The sequence below is a fragment of the Acomys minous genome (genome assembly GCF_964271855.1).
Source record: "Acomys minous genome assembly, chromosome: 20".
Lineage (NCBI taxonomy): Eukaryota > Metazoa > Chordata > Mammalia > Rodentia > Muridae > Acomys > Acomys minous.
Window position 1 is genome coordinate 9,157,850 of NC_140502.1, and position 17,195 is coordinate 9,175,044.

General features: G+C 43.5%; 3 protein-coding genes across 4 annotated transcripts in view; all 3 read left to right on the forward strand.

The window, feature by feature from the left end:
• Positions 1–17,195, forward strand: part of LOC311591278 (leukocyte immunoglobulin-like receptor subfamily A member 5) — a 99,201-nt gene that overhangs the window by 80,119 nt on the left and 1,887 nt on the right. The gene's annotated exons all lie outside the window — the stretch shown is intronic.
• LOC311591267 (leukocyte immunoglobulin-like receptor subfamily B member 3) overlaps positions 4,144–17,195 on the forward strand; it is a 130,029-nt gene continuing 116,977 nt past the window's right edge. The window contains exons 1-2 of the mRNA XM_084770706.1: positions 4,144–4,285; positions 4,444–4,479. Of these exons, the coding sequence (XP_084626832.1) occupies positions 4,252–4,285; positions 4,444–4,479 (70 nt within the window). The 5' untranslated portion in view covers positions 4,144–4,251. The remainder of the gene's footprint in view (positions 4,286–4,443; positions 4,480–17,195) is intronic.
• Positions 5,334–15,085, forward strand: LOC311590783 (leukocyte immunoglobulin-like receptor subfamily A member 6; the record flags this gene model as incomplete). Its single annotated transcript, XM_084770044.1, has 13 exons — positions 5,334–5,391; positions 5,674–5,958; positions 6,102–6,392; positions 6,884–7,168; positions 8,661–8,963; positions 9,179–9,475; positions 9,696–9,998; positions 12,129–12,248; positions 12,560–12,635; positions 12,720–12,751; positions 12,944–12,996; positions 14,166–14,321; positions 14,394–15,085. 13 exons carry the CDS (start codon positions 5,334–5,336, stop codon positions 14,502–14,504), a joined length of 2,370 nt encoding a protein of 789 aa, XP_084626170.1. The 3' UTR covers positions 14,505–15,085.

Genomic DNA, 17,195 nt, shown 5'->3' on the forward strand with positions numbered 1-17,195 from the left:
AGGCCAAGGTATCCACAGCCTTTTGGGTTCCCTGCCAAGTCCAGCCAGGGATACTGGGCCCGAACTACACGTTGAGCTCAGCTAGTTTCTCAGGGCCTGGACCGTCTCCCACAGCAGGAGAACTGTGACTGCACTGAAAAAGCACCTAGGGTAGAAGTGAGCGCTCCACCCAGCCTGCATCACAGCAAAACTGCGAATGCACTGAGCAAGGGCCTAGGGTGGAACTGAGCACTCCACCCAGCCTGTGTCACAGCAGGGAAACTGCGACTGCACTGAGCAAGCGCCTAGGGTGGAAGTCAGCGCTCTGCCCGGCTTACATCACAGCAGGGTAACTGCGACTGTGCTGAGCAAGCACCTAGGGTGAAACTGAGTGCTCCGCCCAGCTTGTGTCACAGCAGGGAAACTGCGACTGCGCTGAGCAAGCGCCTAGGGTGGAACAGAGTGCTCTGCCCAGCTTGTGTCACAGTAGGAAAACTGCAGCTGCCCTGAGCTGGAGCCTAGGGTGGAAGTCAGCACACTGCCCAGCCTGTATCACAGCAGGGGAGCTGTGCCTCAGGCAGAATTGCTTGCTGAGCTGAGCCAGCTTCTCCACGGCACAGCTCACTGAGCAAACCCAGGACTCTGGGGCTGAACTGTCTGCTGAGTCCAGTTTGGGTCTCAAGGCACCATGTGACCCAAATCCTGTCCAGACTCCCCTCTCCCACAGCAACTCCCACTGTCCACACACCAATCGCCTCCACTGGAAGGCTCTGAGCTGCAAACCTCAGCCACTGCCGCTGGTGCCGCTGGAGCCACTGGAGCCACTGGTGCCGCTGGTGCCGCTGATGGCACTGCTGTCTCTGCTGCTGCTGCTCTGATCTGAGAAAGTCCATGCTCCTCCCATGTGCAGGGGCAAGCAGGTCCTCTGCACCCTGGTCCCTACGAACCGTGGAGCACTTCTGCTGCCGTGGTGTGGGGACTTTGGTGTTCCTGGCTCAGAAATCTGTGCAATTCCCTGAATTGTTCACTGGAGCTTTCAAACACGGTCCAAACTGCTCGCCACCATCTTGGATCCCTCCCATTTGTATTTTCTTGATGACTAAAGATGCTGGTCAATTTTTTAAGTGCTTCTGGGCCATTAGGTGTCCCTCTGTCAGGAATTCTCTAATTTAGCTCTGTACACCATTTTTAATTGGGTTATTTCATTTGTTGTTGTCTAATTTCTTGAGTGCTTTATACATTTTGGATATAAGCCCTCTGACAGATGCAGGGTTGGTGAAGATCTTTTCCAATTTCGTAGCCTGGCAGTTTTTGTTTTTGATGGTGTCTCTTGCCTTACAGAACCTTTTCTGTTTTATGTGGTCTCATTTATTGCTTGTTGATCTTAGTGCCTGAGCTGCTGGTGTTCTGTTCTGGAATTTGTGTCCTCTGCCAGTGCATTCAAGGATATTCTCTACTGTCTCATTTATCAAATTTCGTGTTTCTACTTTTATCATGAGGTCTTAGATCTACTTAGACTTCAGTTTTATGCAGGGTGATTGGTATGGATATATTTGCATTCTTTTACTTGCAAACATACACTTAGAACAACAACATTTGTTGATGATTCTTTGTTTGTTGTTGTTCCGTTGTAATGTTTTGGTTCCTTTGTTGAAATGCAAGTGTGCATCGATGTATGGATTTACTCCTTGGTTTTCAAAATGAATCCATTGGCTAAATTTTTCATTTTTTACAAAATATGTATTTTTTATTACTATTACTCTGTACTACACTATGAGATAATGGAGGGATACAGATGCCTCCAGACATTCTTTTACTGTACAGGACGAGTATAGTTCTTTCCGATTTGTAAAGAATTTTTTGGAATTCTGCTGGAAATTGCATTGAATCTGTATATTGCTTTTGGTAAGATAGTCATTTTTGCATGTTCTGGGTATTATGAATAAGGCTGCTATGAACATGGTTGAGCAAATTTTCTTGTTGTGTGCTGGAGCATCTTCTGGGTATATTCCAAGGAGTGGACTAGCTGAGTCTTGAGGAAGCACTATTCCCATTTTTTCTGTGATAGCACCAGATAGATTTCCAAAGTGGCTGTACTAGTTTGCATTCCCACCAGCAATGAAGGAGTGTTCCTCTCTCCCCACATCCTCGCCAGCAGGTGGTTTCGCTTGAATTTTTTATCTTAGCCACTCTAATGGGTGTAATATGGAATCTCAGAGATGTTTTGATTTGCATTTCCCTGATGATTAAGGAGGTTGAGCATTTTTTTTAAGTGTTTCTCGCCATTTGGTATTCCTCTGTCGAGAATTCTCTGTTTAGTTCCAAGCCCCTTTCTCAACTGGGTTATTTGGTTTGGTGGTGGATAAAGAAATTGTGGTACATATACACTATGGAATACTATTCAGCTATTACAAACAAGGAATTTCCAAAATTTGTGGATAAATGGACTGAGCTAGAAATGATCATAAGGAGTGAGTTAACGCAGAAGCAGAAAGACTCAAATGGTATATACTCACTTATATCTGCATATTAGCCCAAGGGGCATGTCACATGAAAGCCTTCAATTACCAGAAAACTGGGACAGTGGGGAGTACATTCTACTGGGACTCTACATGCGACAAGCATGGGAGAATAGCAAAGTAGAAGGATCCAGAGGGTCCTAGAAACCTACAAGTAGAACATTATGATAGGCAGATTTGGGCACAGGGGTCCCGCTCAAACTAAGGCACCAGCCAAGGACAATACACGCAATAACCTTTAAACCCCTACCCAGATCTAGCCAAAGGTCAAACATTCTCCACAGTAGTGTGGAGAGTTAGATATGACTTTCTCATGTACTCTGGTGCCTCATATTTGACCATTTTCCTTGGAGGGAAAGACCTGATGGCACTCAGAGGAAGGACAGCAGGCTACCAAGAAGAGACTTGATACCCTAAAGTATATACAGGGGGAGGAAGTCCCCCTCAGGAACTGTCACAGGTGAGGGGAATAATGGGAAAATGGGAGGGAGGGAACAATGGGAGGATACAAGGGATGGGATAACCATTGAGATGTAACAAGAACAAATTAATAAATTAATATATATCTTGGAAAAAAAGATGGTCATTTTTAGTATGTGAATCGCAGTGATCCACATGCAAGGGACATCTTCCCATCTTCTGAAAAATTCTTCAATTTCTTTCTCCAGACACTTAAAGTTCATATCATGTAGGTCTTTCACTTAATTGGATAGAATTAAACTAAGATATTTTATTTTATGGCTATTGTGAAGGGTGGTTTTCGGGAATTTATACTTCATCCTGTTTATCATTTCAATGGAGGAGAACTACTGATATTTTGAGTTAATTTAGTATACAGTTACTTTGTTGGATGTTTTTATCAGCTGTAGGATCTCTGGTAAAATTTTTAGTTCACTTATGTATAGTATCATATCATCTTCCAATAGCAATATTTGACTTCTTCCCTCTCAATTTATATCCCTTTGATCTCCTTTAGTTGTCTTATCTCTCTAGTTAAAACTTCAATTACTATATTGAATAGATATGCAGAGAGGGTCACACATTTGTAATGGACCCTAATATAGACCATTAGTTCACCAGTTGGATTTGTGTGGAGTCTTTGCACAACGTGTCTCACCATTAATGAGTGGGCATTGTTTATATATCCCCAAGAAAAGTTTACATAGCATCCCCAAATCATCTCAAGGGCCTGGTAGCCAACTGGCCATTAGTTTGTTCTGTTTGAATAAGTAGAACCAAGAAGAAGCTTCGACAGAAAAAGTGCCACCAGCTCTAAGCCTCCTCATGTGAAAGTGCTGGACCAGGAAGATGGCCGGTTTGTGTTTGTGTCTAGTCCTAGTTTTTGGTGATTGGGACCATTCAGGCAGATGGACATGGGTAAAGTGGTGATGATCTGCATCAAGAGACCAAAGCCCAATGTGGGTGTGTTTGTAATGCCCACCCACAGAGAGCTGAGGAAATAGAATGAGGAATTTGAGACCTGAATAAGATTCAAGATGTTCTGTCAGAAACAAAATCAAAAGTAAAGAAAAACTAATATACTGAAGCCACATAATCTTCATGCCAACCCAGCACAGAACTGGGGAAATAGCAGCCAGCCACTACACAAGATTAGTTCCTCTTCCTCAGAGCCTGATAAGATGATGTCCTCATGACACAAAGAAGAAATGAGCCTGAATAGGACATACACTTTGTGTGGATTCTTACAACAAGAAGACGAAATATCTGCCATCTCTGGCAACTGGAAGACGCCATGACTCCCACTCTCACTGCCCTGCTGTGTCTTGGTGAGATGCGAAGATTAAGAGGGTGAATTCTGGTCTGAGAGGGAATGCACCTTAAACCCATGCCATCGTCCATCAATGTCTCAACAGCTCAGAAAGCATCTGCAATTGCAAGGTCTGCTCTTATTCAGAGCGAACACTTAGAGGTAACTCTCTTGCAGGACTGAACCTGGTCTCCGGGAACCCTGCACTTTCAGGTGAGTGTTTGCTTAGCTGTCTGAGATTGGACATCTTTTGTGGGGACTACATGTCACTCCTGAGCAGCAGAGATGGAGAACAGCAGGTATGCACTGACTCTTGGGATGCCTGAAACATACTGGGTCTGAGAGCTGGCATCTGAGGAGAAGTCCTTGAACCCAGCTGCCGATTTTCTTGCAGGGGAACTCTCCAAACCCACAATCAGGGTGGTGCCAAGCAGTGTGGTAGCTATTGGGAGCCAGATGACAATCTTCTGTGAAGGGCCATTACATTTTAAGAAGTACTATCTCTACAAAGAAGGAATTCCAGATAACCTGCTACTAACAACCCTTCCTGATACCAAGAAGAAAGCCAAGTTCTCTATCTCTTCAATTGAATGGTACCATTCAGGTCTATATTGGTGTTCCTGTAAAAACCCTACTGACATGTCAGAACAAAACAGTACAATCCTGGAACTAGTAGTGACAGGTGAGAAGACCCTCCTCCAACCCCAGGATCTGCCATGAGTAAAGGAATATGTTCACTTGGGGCTTATTTCTCAAATGTCAGAAGAGGAAAATAATGCTTCCCATATGAGTCCACTGAAAGGGTTTCCTCTCCTCTCTTAGGATATCTCCCTGGTAACATCGCCCTTTCAGCCCTTCCCAGCCTTGCCGTGAGCATTGGAGGATATGTGACCCTTCATTGTGACGCACAAGAGGCATATGACAGATTCATTCTAATGAAGGAAAATTGCAAGTTCTCCACAACTGTGCCCTCACCGAATACAACCACTGGGATATTTCAGGCATTATTCAAAGTGGGCCCTGTGACCACCAATGAGAGATGGGGTTTCATATGCTATGGCTATAATATGAGCAGCCCCCAGCTGTGGTCAAAGCCCAGCAACCACCTACAGCTCTTGGTTTCAGGTAAGGAAGATCTATCCTCTCCCTGGTGACACAGGACCTGTTGTGTGGTGGGTGATTGAGACTTGGTGCTTCTTAAACCAGTGTCACAGAATGTGTGATACAGATGGACCTGAAATGTTGAAATAAGGCTTGATATTAACAGTGGAAGCCAAGTTCCAGGTTAGAGTAGTGTCTTTATGTGTCCCTTTGCTTTTGTAGTTCAGCTTAAGTGTCCTTTGCAAGTGTGACCTTCTTTGAGCCACTGTCCTAACACATTCCTCCTGTTTTTCTACTTCTCTGCAGGAACCCTCCCCAAGCCCACCATCCAGGCTCATCCTGGTCCTGCGGTGACATCCGGGAGCCCTGTGACCATCTGTTGTAAGGGGACCAATGAAACCCAAATATATGTTATATATAGAGAGCAAAGACAAGAATCTTGGTACGCACAGAGCAAAAAGGGCCACAACAATGAGGCAAATTTCACCATCTCATCTGTGACGCAACTGAATGCAGGGCGATATCAATGCTACTCTTACACCTCTGCTGGGTGGTCAGAACGAAGTAGCCCCCTGGAGCTGATGGTTACAGGTGAGAGTGCTCTAAGGGGTTTTAGATCCAGATGTTATACTCAAGTAAACACTTGTCTAATACAATTACATACCACAGCCTATCCATGGGGGACAATGTGTTCTGTATAAGCTCATTTATTATTCCATATGTATCTTTCCTAGGAGTCTATGAAAAACCCACCCTTTTGGCCCTGGAAAACCCTGTTGTAAAGATAGGAGAGACTGTGTCCATCTCATGTGCCTCAGATCAGAAATTTGACTGGTTCATTTTAAGGAAGGATGATCAGAAAATCTACAGTTCCAAACATGAATACTCTGGGGTGAATCTGGCCAGGTTCCAAGTGGGTCCAATAACCTCTACGGAAATGTGGACGTTTAGATGCTTTGGCTATTTCACTACTAATCCTCATGTGTGGTCAAATGCCAGTGACCCCCTTGAGCTCCTGGTCTCAGGTAAGGAAGCCTGAGACTCTTCTGAGTCACACTGCTCCTGAAACAAATGCTCAGTGATGAGACTGGTGTACTTTGAAGCTGAGCTCTCAGTAATCCTGAGACACTTGACTGTAAGACTCACTGTTCAGTAACAGAGGGCAGGGGATAGTGATAATTCAACTTGGGAATGGCAAGAGAGTTATTGACTTACCCATGGCCTTACTGCTTCAATTGATATTCAGGGGTAAATTTCATAGCAATGATTGTTATTTTTATTTAACTAATTTATTCAGATTACTTTCCCATTGTTATCCCCTCACTTGTGTGCTCTTGTTCTTCCCCCTTTCTCTATCACCCTATTTCCCTTCCCTAGGTCTTTGACAGAAGGGGACCTCCTTCCCCACCATGTGATCACAGCCTATCTAGTCTCATCCTTGTTGCCTGTCAGCAATAAGTTTTGTCTTTACTTTAGAACTGTTCATAGCCCCACTACTTCTCCTAATTCCTTGTAGGTACCCTCAAGAAACCTACCTTGTGGGCAAAGCCAAATTCTGTGATTGCCTCAGGGGATCCTTTGACCATTTGGTGTAACGGGACCATGGATACCCAAATATATTTCCTGTATAAAGAAGGAAGCCCTGCACCCTGGTATAGCCAAATTCCAAAGCAACGTCGTAACAAGGTCAAGTTCTCCATAGGATCCATGGAAAAGGATAATGCAGGGCGATATCGCTGTTACTGTTACAATTCTGCTGGGTGGTCAAATCACAGTGACACGCTGGAGTTGGTGGTGACAGGTGAGAGGACACTCTCTCAACCTTTGGATCTACTTTGTGGAAAGTAGTGTGTTCACAGTAGTTTCTTCTTCTCCAATCCTAGAAGAACTGGGAAATGGTTTACTGTATGATTTCACATAATAGGGTTCCTCTTCTCTCCTAGGAGTTTACACCTGTAAAGTCACACTGTCATCTCAGGAGGGCATGTGACCCTTCTGTGTATCTCACAACAGGCATATAACAGTTTCATTCTAATGATGGAAGAAGAGAAGTGCTTCAGTTTTGAATATATATATATATATATATATATATATATATATATATATATATATGTGTGTGTGTGTGTGTGTGTGTGTGTGTGTGTGTGTGTGTGTGTGTGTGTGTGTGCAGCGGCTCATCCAGTGCTGAGTTCACATTGAGCCTTGTGACTCCCAACTGGAGTTGGAGGTTCACATGCTATGGCTATTTCTTGAGTAGTTCATGCCTTTGGTCACTGCCCAGTAACCACCTAGAGCTTTAGCTCTCAGGTTAGAAAGCCTAATACTTTACTGTGAATGATATTACAACTGACATCAGATTCCAGGTAAGGACCGGATGTGTGTTGGGTGCTTGGACACAGAGCTACTGAACCCAATGTCATAGAATGTATGACACAGCTATGCTTGAGGGGCAGAAGCATTGATGAATGATGACATTGTACTCTATGAGTCCAGAGGTTATTTTAAATGTGTTCTTCTGCTATTGTAAAACAGCTCTACCTGCCACTTGCAAATGTGATCTGCTCTATGTGACTGTTTTAAAAGATGTGCATTTTTCTTCTTTGCTGGGAACCTTCAGAAACTCACCATCTTGGGTCATGTGTGCTCTCTCATCATAACAGGGAGCTCTGTAATGATATAGTGTGAAGGGTCTCTAGAATCCCATTTGTATGTGATGCATAAAGAGTGAAACCCAGACTCAGAGGAAGGACAGCAGGTTACCGAGAAGAGACTTGATACCGTATGAGCATATACAGGTGGAGGAAATCCCCCTCAGGAACAGGGGAGGGGAGATAAGGGGAAAATGAGAAGGAGGGAAGAATGGGAGGATACAAGGGATGGGATAAACATTGAGATGTAACAAGAATAAATTAATAAAAAAATAAAATAAAATTTAGTTTGTAAAAAAAATAAAAATAAAATAAAAGTTTTATTTATGTTGCTAAAAAAAAAGAGTGAACCCCAGAACTGAGGGATAGAGAGACTCCAATAGACCACAACAGTAAGACAAAGTTCTCCATTGCTTCTTTGACAAACCTGCATATATGGCAATATAATCATTACTTTTCCAACTCATTTGGGTGGAGAGAGTACACAGATACCTTTCAGCAAGTGGTGGCAGGTGAAAAGACACTAAAATCACAATCCTTGTCTTTTTCCTTGGGAAATACTCTCCCAGTGTTGTTCATCCAGAGATCATCTGCTGGAGACAACATGGGAAGTGTTTCAAAGCAGCCTGCCTTCTCCTCTCCTAGGTGCCTACCATGAAAAACCGACCCTGTCAGCCCTGCCCAGGCCTGTAGTGACCGCAGGTGATAATGTGACCCTTCAGTGTGTCTCATCAAAAGGATATGACTGGTTTAAGTTGACTGGGAAAAATATGAAATTCCTCAGGTCCGAAAAGGCAAATTTGAAATCCGCAGGACAGTTCCAGGCTCTGTTTCCTAATATCTCTGTGCCATCCCCCAAGAAGGGGCCATTTAGATGTTATGGATACTATACAAATACTCCATATGTGTTTTCAGTGGCCAGTAATGATCTGGAGATACATGTTTCAGGTAAGGAGCTCTCTTTATTTAGCTGTGTTTTGATACTTGAAACAATTTATCATAAGCCTGCTAATGTCAGAAGCATTGTGGGACACGAAGGGTGCTGATGAGAGCTCTTACCTACGAAGGTTCAGAGTATGGGAAGTGATGATATTGTCAGAGCAGGATGAGAGGTGGCATGTACTCTCAGATCCATCTGGATGACTTCCTGTCTGTCATCTCAGGGCTGTCAAGGAAGCCTTCCCTACTGAGCCTGCAAGGTACTGTCCTGGCCCCTGGAGAAAACCTCACCCTGCAGTGTTCTTCTGAGATCAGTTACAGCAGGTTTGCTCTGTCCAAAGATGGTGGAAGTGACCTCCCCCAGCTCTCTACTCATCGGTCACAGACTGGAGGTTTTCATGTCAACTTCCCCTTAGGCTCTGTGAATTTCTCCATTGGTGGCCAGTACAGATGCCATGGTGCACAAAACTTCTACTCTGAGTGGTCAGCACCCAGTGACCCTCTGGATATCCTGATCAAAGGTGAGGAAAGTGATTCATTCATTAGGGAGTCAACAAGGCACAGGCTCAGCTGGGAGGAGGCCTGGGGTTGATCTTCAAGATGATGAGGAGCATCTCAGGAGGAACAGATCTAGAAACAAGGGAGTGGATGCGAGATTGTCTGTGCAAATATAGAGACTAGATTCTGAAAGAGGCCTCAGAACAATGATCATAGCCCCTCACTCATGTTATTCCTCTCTAGGACATCTTCCTGATACACCCACTCTCTCAGTGCGTTCAGGCACCAATGTGTCCTCAGGAGAGAATGTGACCCTGCTGTGTCAATCACCAACCCCAGTCGACACTTTCTTTCTGTTCAAGGAAGGAGCTGCATATCCTTCCATGATTCAAATATCAAAACTCCAAGATCCACAACGTGAGGCAGAATTCTCTCTGAGCGCTGTGACCCCGGCCCTTGGGGGTACCTATGTGTGCTTCGGTTCTAATAGCTCATTCCCTTACCTGTTGTCACATCCCAGTGTTCCTGTGGAAATCAAAGTCTCAGGTAAGGTGATCCAGACTGTCGTGTCCTCAGAATGTCACCCAGGATTCTTGACCCAGGAAGTTCTTGGTTGGGCTAGGAGTAAGTTCACCTAGTAGTAAGAAAAAAAGGTTCCTTTTCAGATATTAATAAATAAACTGCTGTTTCTCAATTAATAGCCACTCCACCCTTTTCATGGGAATCTAGAAGATTCAAGTTAGGCAGCAGGAAGAGTCTGGAGATTCAGTGTGGATATAAGACTGGGAAGAGATGAGATAATTAGGGTAGCATTCCACACAACATCCCTTCAATTAACTGTCACAGTTCACTAGGTCTCTCGAGCTTATTCCAATAAAGGTTGTAGGTTTTCCTGTCTAGGGAGGTTGTTCCATCCCAGAGTGCATGAAGATTCTCAGAGCATATGAGTCTTCACTCCTTAATCACGTTGTATATGGTGGCTAATGTACTGGATATGGGGCAGAGATCCCACCATGGTCCTCAGAAACCCAGAGGCTCAGAGGCTAGAGGTAACTTGATGAACAGTAATATTCGGAGAAGCATATAAATGATTCCCCTGACCTTCTCATCCAATTGCATCATGCCTGGCAGCTCTTCACAGAGATCTAAGGGAGGACTGGGTAGCAGGGTGGGAGAGTAGGGGGTGGGGATCATGCTATGCATGGGTTTGGTGAATTCTCTTCTGGAGAACTTGACACGGAAAATGTTTCTCTGGTGTGTGTCTCAATTTCTAGAAGGGCAAATTGAAGGTCCTGGAGCAGACATTCAGTCCCTTTAGTGAGCATTTTGTCACTGTCATCTATTTACAGAGAAAGAATCTAGAAACCACTTCTGCAATAGTCCTGCCCACCTGCAAAACTGTGATGACGACGTTGTGTAAGGGTGTGGTGCATGGCTAGGGCAGAGAATTCAGGTTCCTTACTTTCAGTTTGTGAGGTTTATCTCCAGTATAGGGAGCAAAGTGGGAGGCCAGATGCCCTGAGATAAATCTTCAGCACAGATAGAATTCTGCCTAAAAATGGGCAAGCTTGGGTGCAGGCAGAGTCAATGGCCAAACTCTGCCAAGACAGGGTGAGCAAGTCCTCAATAGCTCCTGCCTCGCACATGTCTGTCAGACACATTGGGCCAGAAGGCTGAAGATGATGCTCCAACATTATAGAGAATTTTGGGTGATTGTTCATGTAGCAAAATTTCTCTGTCATCATCTCATTTGGAAAGCTGCCAACCTGCAATCCCTATATACTCAGGTAATTAATTTATTCCTTCTCAAGTCTCTGTTGGAGTTGAAGACCAGATAGTTTAGCTTTACATTTAAGCTTAGATGTTTAGAAATTAAGATGTTTTTAGGTCTAGATAGATGTTTTAAGTTGATAATGATGAGATATGATAGATACCGGTTTACATTCAGAATTTTAGACTCACCAACATAGGAAAGATGTTTGCTTCAAGGCTGCTAAATACAAATAGCCAAAACACTATGAATGTAACATTTATATAATTGCCAGTTGTTTCATGGCTCTTCTTGCTGTAGGTAGTTTATTGTACATATGTGTAATAATATAAATGTACATGTGAGAATATTTAATAAAAACATGTAAAATCCATAGCAATGGACCTTCCCACTAGGTGACCTGGGCCAGGTAAATTGATTGGAAGCATTGGGATATGGTTCCATGTTGCATTGGTATGAGAGTGAGAAGTAGTAAATACAATCATCAACCATGGGCCCTCACAGAGTAGGTTCTCCTTTTTTAATGTTTATTTTTATCTCATACAATACTTCCAGGCTGCAGCTTCCCTTCCTTGCACTTTTCTAAGTTCCTCCAACCTCAACAATTACCCCAGTTATACTCTCCCACTCATATTCCACAGAAAAGAGCAGGCTATTTAGGGACATTAGTTGAACATGGCACAATATGATAAGACTAGGCAAAACTCCCCCAGTAAAGTTAGGCAAGGTAACACAGTAGAAGGAGAAGGGTTCCAAGAACAATCAAGTATGGGACACTCACACTCCCCCTGTCAGGAATCTCCTCCACCCAAACACCAAGATACCAACCATAACATATATGCAGAGGACCTAGTGAAGACCTATGCAGGTTCAGTTCATCACTCATAATGTCACCTATATTCTAGGACTGGCAAGGTACCAGAAGCCTTTGATCGGGACTGCAGTGACCTTCCTCCTCCTCCTCTTTCTCCTCCTCCTCTTCCTTCTTCTCAGACTCAAACAAAAGAACAAGCCCAGGAAGGAAGGTGAGTAGGGTAGGGTAGACTTGTGTTTCAATGAGTAGTGGGTCTCACTGTGGGCTATCCAAGGCAGGGCTCAGGGTACCAGGCCAAGGGGAAGCCTATACAAGGATAGATAAGTTTATAAACATATCTGTAGAATCTCAGATCAGAAAATGTGTTCTGGAAGCCTGTGCAGTGTCAGATATCATATGAGCTTTTCTATATTCCAGAATATTGGAACACATTTGTGATGAGTTTTAAATGTACCCTCCTTCCATGAAGGTGCTGAGTAAGGAGGGTCCACCTCCTGGCTGAGACTCTTCCCTCTCTTTCAGTCCAGACAAGGACTGACTTGCAACATCCTCAAGAAGCTGCAGATCCAGTGAGCATGGATGGATGCCTCCAGAAAAGGTAAGACTCGTGCCCAATAACCTAGACCCTACCTGCCGGACCCCCTCACAGCCACTTGACACTCTCTTGTCTCCCCATCTCCAGCCAAGATCCTGCCAACCAGGAAGAAATCTTGTGTGAGAAAAGAAGGCCTGGGAGGGAAATGTCTGAGGTCTCAGCATCACAGTGGTGGTGGAGTATCTGGGGCACTGATGCCTCACTATGTACCATTACCTGCACTATATTTTCTCTTTTATTATTGGGGACAGAGCAGGGATCGGGTCCTGGGAATCTCGTCAGGGGAAGACATTTGTGTTTTGTTATGACAGATGCTAATGTGAAGATCACAAAGCCTACAGACAGCATAAAGCTAGACACTCTGGTGAGACTCTTGATTATTCACAGTATTAAGAATTTATGATCTGGAATATCACAGGAGGAACCTCTTTCCTTTCTTCTTTCAGCTTCATCCCCAGCTGCCTTCTTACTTCTGGAATACCTGTCTTCTGCGTCCTCAGACCTCATTTTTGTTTTGTTTACTTGTGACCATAAGGCCTCCTGATTTCTGACTCCTCAGCATCTGCCTGCCTATTAGCATGCTCTGTGGGGCTCAGAAGCCACTGTGAGGGTCTTAAGCAGTAGCTCAATGGCAAAATGATTCGATTACTTTGGATGTATAAGGCCTTTGTTTTAATTTCTCGTGAAAAACTAACAAATAAATGTACAGGACTCATGAGTAAATCATAACCATGCACCTGACAATGTGTGTGCAGATGTGCATACACAGAGGGGAAAAACAGGCAGCATGTAATGCTTTTTTTTTCTATTTTTCTCTATCCTCTTTTCTGAGACAGTGTCTCTAAATGACACTAGAGCTAATTGTTTGTGTGGATTAGTGCCATTGAGCCCTGGGCACTTGTCTTCACATCCCAGTCCTTTCCTGTTGGACTTTGTTTTTACACTGGCACTGGGCATCAAACTCAGGTGTTCACATTTGCAAAACAACCACCACGCTTTGTGACTCACCTCCCCAGTTCCTGGATCTTATTCCTGTGGGGGATGCAGATATGGCAGGGAACAGAACTCTCTACTCTACACAGTGAGACAAGCTCTTGTGTGGGGCGTGGTATGGAGACAAACACAGAGTGAGCAGAGCAAAATGAGGGAAGTGAATCACAGGATGCAGGTTAAGGTTGTTTGAGGCACAGATAGTCAGTGTGAATATAAAAGGAACTTGAAAGAAGCCTTTTGAGGAAAATCCTGAGTAAAGAGGCTCATACATTCCTATTATGATCCAGCGCATCTAAGTACAGAACATGGCAGATCAAAGTACCCTGAGGACAGAGATGTTTTTGTCTGGATAATATGTCAGAAATGCAGGAAGGAAACTGACATACACTCTACGTTTTCAGGAAGCCACAGAAGACCCAATCAGCAATAGTTTTGATATAAATGTCTAAAATATAATTCTTGCACCTGGTGTAAATATGGGTGGAGAGCTTCTAAGAAACTAAGACACATCCTTTTTGTTTCATTGTCTCTATGCTGTAGAGCCGACAGGAGGATGACCCCTTAATACACTTGTATGGCCAGGTGAAACCTTCCAGGTTCAGAAGGGCAGGGAGTACCTCTCCTTCCCACTTGCCAAAGAAATTACTAGACTCAAATGACAGACAAGCAACTGGAGACAAAGGGAGAGCTGAGCAGGTAGGTTATGACTGCTTCAGTCCCCCAGGTTCCTAGTGCCCAACACAAACCTTCTGCCCTTCCTTACTTCAGGCTGATACATCCAAGGAGCCTCATGATGTGACCTATGCCATGCTGCATTTTGTGACACCGAAACGGGACCAGATGAACCTTCCACTTTCCAGGCAGAAAACTCCTACCTGAGACCCATCTCTGGTGTCTACCAGTCCAAGGAGATCTAGACTCTACATTCTGTGGGGGAGAGAAGACTCAAGCATATCAGAAAACAAGATCTGGCTCAGGTGCCCAGCCCTTGTACAGACCTAACCTATCTTTAGGAGATTCTGAGAAAATTTGAGGCTCACATGATTCTATAGTCAGAGATAAGTGATGTCCTGCAATTTATAAACAGGGAACATATTTTGTCAGTATCCAGTACATAAAATAAGGAAAAATAGGAGTAAAGAAAGTTTTTTTGCTTTGGGCCTTTGTTGTTATTATTTTTGAGATTATTATATAATGGCAACATTTTCCTCCTCCCTTTCCTCCCTCCACAAATTCCCATAAAGTCTTCTTCACTCTCCTTAAAATACATGGAAGAGGGAAGTGGCTATGATTGGGATTTAAAGTGAATAAACAAATACATTAATTTAAAAAGTCCATAATTCTCAAAATATCTGTACATCTACTACCCTTGTTTTTGGCATCTGTATTTCTGCTCGTGGATTATTCTTTCTTGTTAACAGAATAAATATAAAATATATGAAGTATATAAACCTAGAAAATGGTTTTGATGTTTAAAAGCTCACCACAAAAATTTCTCAGTGCTACACTGGGATTCTGAAGACCTAGTTTTATTATTAGCCAGCTAATAAAGTCTTTAGAAATAATCCCCTGTATCTTATCAGACCACCAAGGTCTAAAGCTGAATTTCAACAATATAATTAACAAAAAGCCTATAAGCATATGGAAACTAAACCATGTTTTCTCAAAGACAATTGGGTCAGGGAAGAAATAAAGAAAGAAATTAAAGACTTCCTAGAATTAAATAAAGCCAAACACACAACATGTCCAAAGCATTGGGACCCAATGAAAGCAGCACTAAGGGGAAAATTCATAGCACTAAGTGCCTTCATAAAGAAATTGGAGACATCACATAAATCAACTTAATGGAACACCTGAAGACCCTAGGAAAAAAGATGCAGATATATCCAAGAGGAGTTGATGGCTGGAAATAATCAAACTCAGTACTGAAATCAATGAATTCATTCATATAGGAATTATAAACAACAACAAAAAACACAGTTCATTGAGAAAATCAACAAGATAGACAAACCTTTAGCCAAACTAATTAAAAAGCAAAGAGAGGGCATACAAATCAGCAAAATCAGAAATGAAGAGGGAAACATAACAGTGGACCCCATCAGAACAGGACTGCTCCCAGGGCAGCTTGAAGAATCCTTCTTTTTTTTTTTACTTTATTAATTTATCCTTGTTACATCTCAATGGTTATCCCATCCCTTGTATCCTCCCATTCTTCCCTCCCTCCCATTTTCCCCTTATTCCCCTCCCCTATGACTGTTCCTGAGGGGAATTACCTCCCCCTCTATATGTTTATAGGATGTTAAGTCTCTTCTTGGTAACCTGCTGTCCTTCCTCTGAGTGCCACCAGGTCTCCCCCTCCAGGGGACATGGTCAAAGGTGAGGCACCAGAGTATGTGAGAAAGTAATATCCCACTCTCCACTCTACTGTGGAGAGTGTTCTGTCCATTGGCTAGATCTGGGTAGGGGTTTAAGGTTTACTGCCTGTATTGTCCTTGGCTGGTGCCTTAGTTTGAGTGGGACTCCTGGGCCCAAATCTGCCTATCATAATGTTCTACTTGTAGGCTTCTAGGACCAAACCTTCTGATCCCAATTGTTCCAAGATTTCAGACTGTCACACACAGGAGAGTGTTTTAAGTCAGACTCCTACAGAATATGGCATTTAAGATGTTTATAGTGTTTTAAGGATTCTTTGATAATAAAACTGTTTAACTCCTGGAAACACCCAGTCTACCTCAAAGCAAATGATGAACATCAAAGAACCTCCATATGGAGATAGTTTCAATTGTGCCAAACCAGCCACTGGGCAAAATGTCCTCTTTTTGGCCAGACAGAATTCTCCCTAAAAATAGGCAAGCTTGGGTGCAGGCAGAGTCAACTGCCAAATTCTGCCAAGAGAGGGTAAGCAAGTGTTCAATAGCTCCTGCCTCACACATATGTCTGTCAGATATACTGGGCCAGAAGGCTGAAGATGATGCTACATTTACATTTTGTGTAGCTCATATGTATTTGTGTTTAGGGCTCCCCCACTTGGGCTTGGATAACCTACCTGGGGCTCCTCTCCGTAAAAGACTGAATTTTTCTCTGTAGCTTACTCATCTAAGGGTGGGAATCTTGTGAGATTTCACCCATTCACACTGACGTGGCAACTGATGTTATCATTCAGTTCTTGCTGAGGCAATTGGATTTTTTTTTTTAGGTCATGGGTGCAACCCCTTGCCATAAATAGAAGATACTCTCTCACAGCAGCTGTCCTAGTCCTCTGGTCCTTAGACACTTTCTGAGCTCTCTTCTGTGGTATTTCCTGAGCTTTAGGTGTAGAGGTTGTATTGCAGCTGTATCAGCTGGGGCAGACGCCTCACAGTCAGTTGCTCTTTGTATTTTGACCAGTTGTAAATTTCTGCAATGGTCTCTGAATCCTGCACATGAGAGAAGGTGGGGGGCTTTTGAGAGAGGGTCTCACTATGCAGGCCTGGCTGGCTGGAATCCACTACGTAGTCCAGGCTGGCCTCTAACTCAGAAATCTTCCTGCCTCTGCCTCCCAAGTGCTGGGATTAAAGGTGTGCCCCACCA